Source organism: Pezoporus occidentalis, unplaced genomic scaffold, assembly GCF_034315485.1.
Source record: "Pezoporus occidentalis ecotype Australia unplaced genomic scaffold, CSIRO_AGI_Poc_V1 ctg16, whole genome shotgun sequence".
NCBI classification, from domain to species: domain Eukaryota; kingdom Metazoa; phylum Chordata; class Aves; order Psittaciformes; family Psittacidae; genus Pezoporus; species Pezoporus occidentalis.
In genome coordinates, this window is record NW_026913425.1 from 7,572,867 (window position 1) to 7,580,361 (window position 7,495).

Consider the following 7,495-nt stretch of genomic DNA (forward strand, 5'->3'; position numbering starts at 1 on the left):
TTCTGTTTCTCAGCAGCTCATGCAGAGTTTGAACTGAAGCAGCAGGCTAGAAACCCCCTCACCGCTCTCCCCTTTACTTCCACTGTGTCCAAAGGATCAAGAGACACGCACTCCCAGAGCATAGACAAAGCTTCAGGCACAGAGTGCAACTTTCCTCGACACATAACCAGATGGAGATATTCTAACTGGGAATAAAAAAGGATGGCTTTTATTTTCTTACCTTTGGGAAACATTTTAAGAGCTACCCTGGTGAATTCCTACCCATTATTCCACATGAATTACTCATTATTTTCATTAAGGAAACCCAAGCCGTGATACAGTCATGTAGATGAAAGAAACCTGTAATGTTCTCTCTCCCCCATCATACGTTTTCATTTTTAGATTACTCTTAATCTGTATATACTCAAATTAGGAAAATGTATAGGGTTTATTAGCAATTAAACTTTAGGATTTTTTTCCCCTACTGATTTTTCATAGATTTATGGATCCATAATCATTCACGTCACAGCCTGAGGGAGATGAGGCTAGAACAGGATAATAGCCCTTAAATCCCCTTCTCTAAGCACTCAGATCTTCGCTGTCAGCAAGATTAAAACGGTCAACTGCAGTCTTCATGTGTCTGTTTCCCACACGGAGCTTTAACAACAACTGGCATGTTGGCTGGCATGGAAGAAAATGCAGAAACACTGCTGTGCGTGACAGTACTCAGATAAAGAAAGAAGAAAACAGAACTGTCATCCTTTGTAGTGTTAGAAGGGACTGGTTCTAATTCCTTGATCAGGTGACTGCAAAGAAGGGAGAAGAGTAAGGAAAAATAATATGTTGCAGTTTAACATGCAGCGACAGTTTCCTTTCCTAAAACATACAGGCAGAGAGAGGGAAGCACCGAACGTCCTCCCGCAGCCTGACAAGGGGAAGGACAATGAAGGCATGCATGTAGACTGGCAGAGTGGCTTTTCTGCTACTGCTCCATTGAACTCCCAGCACCTACTGCTCCTGGGACCTGAGGGAAATTACAACTATTACGTGGACGATGAAGATGAGGAAGAGGAAGAGAAAGAACAAGGAAAATGGCCAAGCAGAGAACCATTTGAGGGAGAAAATAAGCCCTCATCATCCATACCTTGCTCTCCTGCCCCTTCCTTTGGAGCTCCAGCTTCCACTTCATCCGTGCTGAACATCAATGTCGGTGGTCAATGCTACCACCTCACCTACCAGGCAGTGGCCATCTATCCAAAGACCCGCTTGGGCCGCCTGGCTACATCCACTGACCGCCGCTGCCAGCTGGGCCTGTGTGATGACTACGCCGCCCAGGTAGATGAGTATTTCTTTGACCGGGACCCAGCCGTCTTTCAGCTGGTGTACAACTTCTACGCCTCAGGGGTGCTGCGTGTGCGGGACGAGCTGTGCCCCCGTAGCTTCCTGGAGGAACTGAGCTACTGGGGCGTGCGGCTCAAATACACACCTCGCTGTTGCCGAATCTGCTTCGAGGAGCGCCGTGATGAGCTGAGTGAGCAGCTGAAGGTCCAGCGTGAGCTGCGCTCCCAGGCAGAGGCTCAGGAGAATGAGCAGCTCTTCCATCACATGCGCTACTATGGTCCTCAGCGCTGGCGCCTCTGGAACCTCATGGAGAAGCCCTTCTCCTCTGTCACTGCCAAGGTGATGGCAGTGGCCTCCAGCTTCTTTGTGCTCATCTCTGTGGTGGCTCTGGCACTCAATACAGTGGAAGAGATGCAGCAGGTAGACCGTAAGAGCGGGGAGAACCGGCCTGTCTTGGAGCACATTGAGACCCTGTGCATCGCGTTCTTTACACTGGAGTACCTGCTGCGCTTGGTCTCTACCCCAGACCTGCGCCGCTTTGCCAGCAGCGCCCTCAACGCAGTAGACCTGATTGCCATCCTGCCCCTCTACCTGCAGCTGCTGCTTGAATGCTTTGCTGATGATGACCAGCCCCGAGGTCGGGGCTCTCAGCACGAGCATGATATCGAGAAAGTGGGACGAGTTGGCAAGGTGGGGCAAGTGCTTCGCATCATGCGTCTCATGCGCATCTTCCGCATCCTCAAGCTGGCCCGCCACTCCACAGGGCTGCGTGCCTTTGGCTTTACCTTGCGCCAGTGCTACCAGCAGGTGGGCTGCCTTTTGCTCTTCATTGCCATGGGCATCTTCGCCTTCTCTGCCATGGTCTACACAGTGGAGCACGATGTCTCCAGTACCAACTTCACCAGTATCCCCCATGCTTGGTGGTGGGCTGCCGTAAGTAACCACATCTTACCTTGCTGGGTAGGCAGAGACCCTCCCTCCCTTCCCCTTTCCTTTCTTGCTAGAGTCGCTGACAGTCTTGAAAACAGCAGGCTCAGATCAGTGAACATCTGTTCTGAATTCTGAGCTTAAGGACATATGCACTCACTCACACACACACACACACACACACACACACACACACACACTCACACTCATTTACCCCTGGTGTAAGCTTAAATTGAGGATTAATCAGACAGGCAGTGTTGAAATTCCCATCCGATCAAATGCAGACAGTATTTGCACTTTTAAAGAAGTGCATTTAATCCCGTTCTCAGTGTTGCCAAATTAAAAAAAAAAAAAAGACAAAAAAGATAAAAATGTGCATTGGACTAATGATTGCAGGTAGACAGGATTTTCATTCTTGCCCTTTTCAGAGCTCTACTGTGGCCCATCATACAACTGCAAGATGAGAAGACATGGCTATTAACTATAGTCTGGTCACTGAAACTTGCAAAGGCAAAGGTGTCCCAGAACTCTGGCCTTCAAAAATATATTAGGACCAACAGTTGTTTTATATAAGAGATTGTGTTCTACTCTTCAGGTAGCACATCTAAGGCACATATCTGCAGAAAGACAAAACACTGGAGGTTATATATACTGTGCCAGACTTACAGAAGAATAAATACAAACAGAAGCAGAATGGCTCAAGTAATTGATGATGGGATAAACTGCCTTATACATCTAGGTCAGTAGTTTGAATCCCACATCAGTAAATACTGAGAGCTGGTTAATGTCACATTCAATCTTTTTTTTTTTTGCAACCTCTGCTAGAAAGAGTGTGATTCTAGTCCCACCCCAAGCACTTGTAGTGAGGGTAACTGTCTGAGTTTCAGCTGACAAGCCTCAGCGATAAAGAGAGAATGACTGTCTAGAGATGCCACTGGGTTAGTGCTCTGAGGCATCTGGGCACATCTTGAGGGGTCTGAACCATCACTGGTGTTTACTATACTGTGTTATGAGGAGGAGTGTTTTTGAGGCAGCATTTTCCAGGCTGTTGGGTTCACCAGCATTTTCCAGGTGTTATCAGTGTTCTTCTCAGGCTAAAAGTCAAAAACACAGGACTGTGCCAGCTACTAAGGAGAAAAATGACTGCTATAGTGGAACCTAGCACACAGCGGCATGAAGATTCAGCCAGGAACACAAAGATGTGAGAGTTTAATGTCCTCCACCTGCTGTAAATGCCTCCTGGCTCTAGCAATGTCCTAACAGGACTGTTCCAGCACCCCAAACCTGGAATTCCCTTCATAAAGGGTTTCATAAAGGCTTTAATTCATAAAGGGTTTGGAAAGCAGTTCAACTCTAGACTTGGATTGCATTAACACCCAAAGATAGGCATATATTCACTTATAGGAGGCTAACCAGTATTCCTTGAACTATTGTGAGATAAAAAGGATAATTATACTCTTCAAGGTGAGCTGTGAAGACAAAACACTTTTAGGTTTATCAAGGCTAGCAGGTGATGGAGAGGGAGTTGCAGGCTGTAAGTAAATGCTTAGGAGATAATCTTCATGCACAAGCATGGCAGTTTCACAATTCTCATTTTTACAGCAATATGTTTTGGCAGGAAAAGGGGTGGTTTTATCAAGCGCATTGGGGAAAGGGGGATGTTGATCCCTGCCTATGCTGCTGCCTGTAACATTTCAGAGCTGGAACACAACAGCTCTGTTATATTGCAGAAGATGTGTCTATGACAGTCTGGAATAAACCAGAGTGCAGCTAGACACTGCAGGTGCTGAGAGAAGGCAAAAGGCCTGTATCTTGGCTGTCCATAACTCTAAGGCTTGTTCTAGTCTGTCATCATGTACATTTTGTTTTGCAGCAGCTGATGAGGGCCTCCATAATCCATGTTTATGGCAGGGCGCCCAGGAGCACTTCTGACCTCTGGTTCTGGCTATGGGGCTGGCTATGTTCCAGTTGCTCCCAGGAGAAAGAAGCCCATGCAAATGGACTGGAAGGGAGTCAGAAGATCTCTTCATGCTAGTTGATCAGCATAGGAATTGGATGTACTGAGCTGTGTATGATGCCCACAGGACATTGACCCTACCTCATCCAAAGCCACTTATCCTGGCCAGCAGCCCCAAGGATCCATGGCCTGCACCTCTGGTTCAGTGATGGCTGATGTGATGTGGTGGTTTCCCATACGTATGCTTTAGTGATTCAGCAGATGCAGAAAAACTGGCCCTATAGACACCCACAGACATTTATATATATATATGCATATGCCTGTGCGATGAATATCCTTTAAACTGGAGCATGGGAAGGAAGAAAAAATCAGTGAATAAAGGAAAGGGTCCTGTAATGTGATCTTCACAGGTCATCTTTAAGTCCTATACACAGATTATGAAAAAAATAGTGGCTTCATACATTACTCTAATAAGGAAATTAGCATTATACTTTTTTTTTGGAACATGCAGGATATAAGCAAAATCTCTAGGGCTCATCTCTGCAAGCTGGTGATACCATAATGATTTAAATACTCCTAAGAGACCTATATGACTATAACAATGTGAAAAAGGCCTATTAGGTAAGCAAGTGTCTTCAAAAGAGAGCTGTAACATGCACATTGTAATTCCAAGGCATAAAACTCCTTTTAAAGCTTATTCATTCTTTAAGAGTGAAAATGAATATCCATATCACTCAAATTTCATTAAAGTTCAAGTTCAACAGTGCTCATGGTCTCACACACACAGGAGAAGTATCCCTCCCAAACTGTCACAAGAAGATGTAGAAGACTATGCCAGTGGAACAAAACCTTATCACAGGATAATGTTTTTTTCCTGACTGGTAGAGATAAACATCTTGCCTTCATCTCAGTATTTATTTTTGGAGATATTTATCCTGTATTATCATTCAAATCCAGTGACTTAATTTCCATTAAACCAAGTGACTAATCCTTTTTATTCCACAGGAAGCACCAGGTGCATCCTACAAATGTGCTTACCCTGTGTTGTCTCATGTACCCTAATGCTTTCTTCATTTGAAATAACATTTTATTTATCATATTAGAGGATGGCAGGCTGCACACTGTGACCTTCCAAAGACTTATTTCAGTGCTGAAGCCAGAAGGGCATTACAGTGAAAGTCCTACTGCCTTTTATTTCTGCCAAAGGTTTCACAGATACACACAGTGTGTTGAGATACTGTGGGGAAAAACAAAAAAAAGGAAAGAAAAAAAATTATTGGCTGAAAAGGTCCCTTGCACAGACTAGGAAGTGCCAGATGGCAGAAGCCTGCAAGTTTTACCTGAGAAACATAAGTTATATTTACTAAATGTGAAAATTATAAACAATCAAGATGTGTGCAGAGGAAGGGTATAAATTAGGAGTTACTGTTATTAGGATTTAGAAACAGGCTGTTTGGGAGTACATAATTCATATGTAGCATCCCCATATGCAAACATCCATGAAATTTTGAAACTGAATTTTACAAAGAAAGTGTTACAGTAGTTAGCGTAGTACTGGGTCCATATAAAACGCAGTTTTTCATACATTCATAGTCTAAAAAGAGAAAATGCTGATGGCTGAGAAGAAAAAAGTCCATGAAACTATGTAGACAATGTGATGGCAAAACGTACAGATTCATATAAAGTGCGTATACTAAATACCATCAGTCCCACAAAAAAGAAAAACAAAAGTCTTAAACAATCCCCAAACACTTCTTCAAAGAGGAATTCAGGAAAAAAAAATCCCACCTGTGTACCTCTGAGCTAAACCAAACAGAAATATTCCCTACTGAAGGCACATATACACCTTACTCTTCTAACCTCTGACATATTTAGCTCTATAAATTTGTATGTTGCAAGAATACACTGTGAGCAAAACCTTCCAGGCAATAGAGAAAGATCTCTGGTATTCCCTCAGCTCCTTAAAGGTATGTAACAATTAAAGGGGATTTTACCTAGAAACTTCAAAATCCTGGGTCACTTCTTATAGAATAATATATAACATTATAAAGATATATTTCACAATTAGCTAAAGGTTTTCATGTGTTTTTTCATTAGTTCCTAAAACATATATGATAAACAAAGGTAATACGCAAAATACTACTCACAGAATAAGTCACAAAATACCAGATTTCATAAGCACACTGGATTTAGACACAGGGCATCTGTTCCAAGCAATATGATAAGGGAGCAGGGCTGTTGTTATCACTGGATTTGCACGGTCAGGAAGCCATCTCTCTCATCCGCTCACCACAGCCAAGAAAACCCACTTACTGAGCAGGCTGGTGTGGAAATTGCTTGGTAATTCCTTCTGCCAGACGAAGCTTTTGAAAATCCTGCTGGATCGTGTCAAAATGCACTGTTGTCCTTCTTTACTGCATGAGAGGAATTATTATTTATACTAGGGATTTTTGCATAAAATGGATAGTACAGAAAAAAAGTCAGCAGAGAGTATTTCAGATTTATGATGTGAAGTCTAAAAACGCTAACTGTAAAATTGTCCCTGATCCCTGAATTGTATGTCTTCTCAGCTAATAAGCTGAATGTTTGTTTGTCCATAGGTCAGCATCTCTACAGTGGGATATGGAGACATGTGTCCAGAAACTCACCTGGGCCGCCTGTTTGCTTTCCTCTGCATTGCGTTTGGAATAATCCTGAATGGCATGCCCATCTCTATTCTCTACAACAAATTCTCAGACTATTACAGCAAGCTGAAGGCCTATGAGTACACAGCTCTCAAGAAAGAAAGGGGGAAGGTGGACTTCACACGGAGAGCCATGAAGAAAATATCTGAATGCTGTGGAGAACATGCAACCCACTCTTTGTCACAGCACTGAGTTTGGGCTTTGGGTACTGGGAGGGAACAGAGAAGCTGAAGAAGAAAGAGAAACAGATCAGCCAAGCTAGCTGAAGATAAACTGAAAAGGCCAAAAGTAGATGGCAAAATCTGATTTGAACGGGGTTGTTTTCAATAGAAAACAGGCTTAGATTACAACAGATTTTTTTTTAGATTTTTTTTTTTTTGGCTTTCCCAGGCTGTGAGCAGCACTTTAGTGTTCATCAACTGTCTGGGATGGTATTCTTCAGGTTAACCACCTAGAAACTCTAAATTAGACCTACATGAAAAGGTAACCCCTGCTACTGATTAGACCCACTATAAAGACCCATCATAATCAAACCAAAGGAAAAAAAAATGCTTCCATTAATTATCAGCCACCTCACAGCTATCAAGGGAGTCTCAAAAATTAAACC

General features: G+C 43.2%; 1 protein-coding gene across 1 annotated transcript; it reads left to right on the forward strand.

Annotated features, from left to right (window-relative positions):
* The first annotated feature begins 484 nt into the window (after positions 1-484).
* Positions 485-7,092, forward strand: KCNV2 (potassium voltage-gated channel modifier subfamily V member 2). The gene is made up of 2 exons (XM_062612489.1): positions 485-2,253; positions 6,805-7,092. The coding sequence occupies exons 1-2, from the start codon at positions 820-822 to the stop codon at positions 7,078-7,080; spliced, it is 1,710 nt and encodes a 569-aa protein (XP_062468473.1). The 5' UTR covers positions 485-819; the 3' UTR covers positions 7,081-7,092.
* The last annotated feature ends 403 nt before the right edge of the window (positions 7,093-7,495 follow it).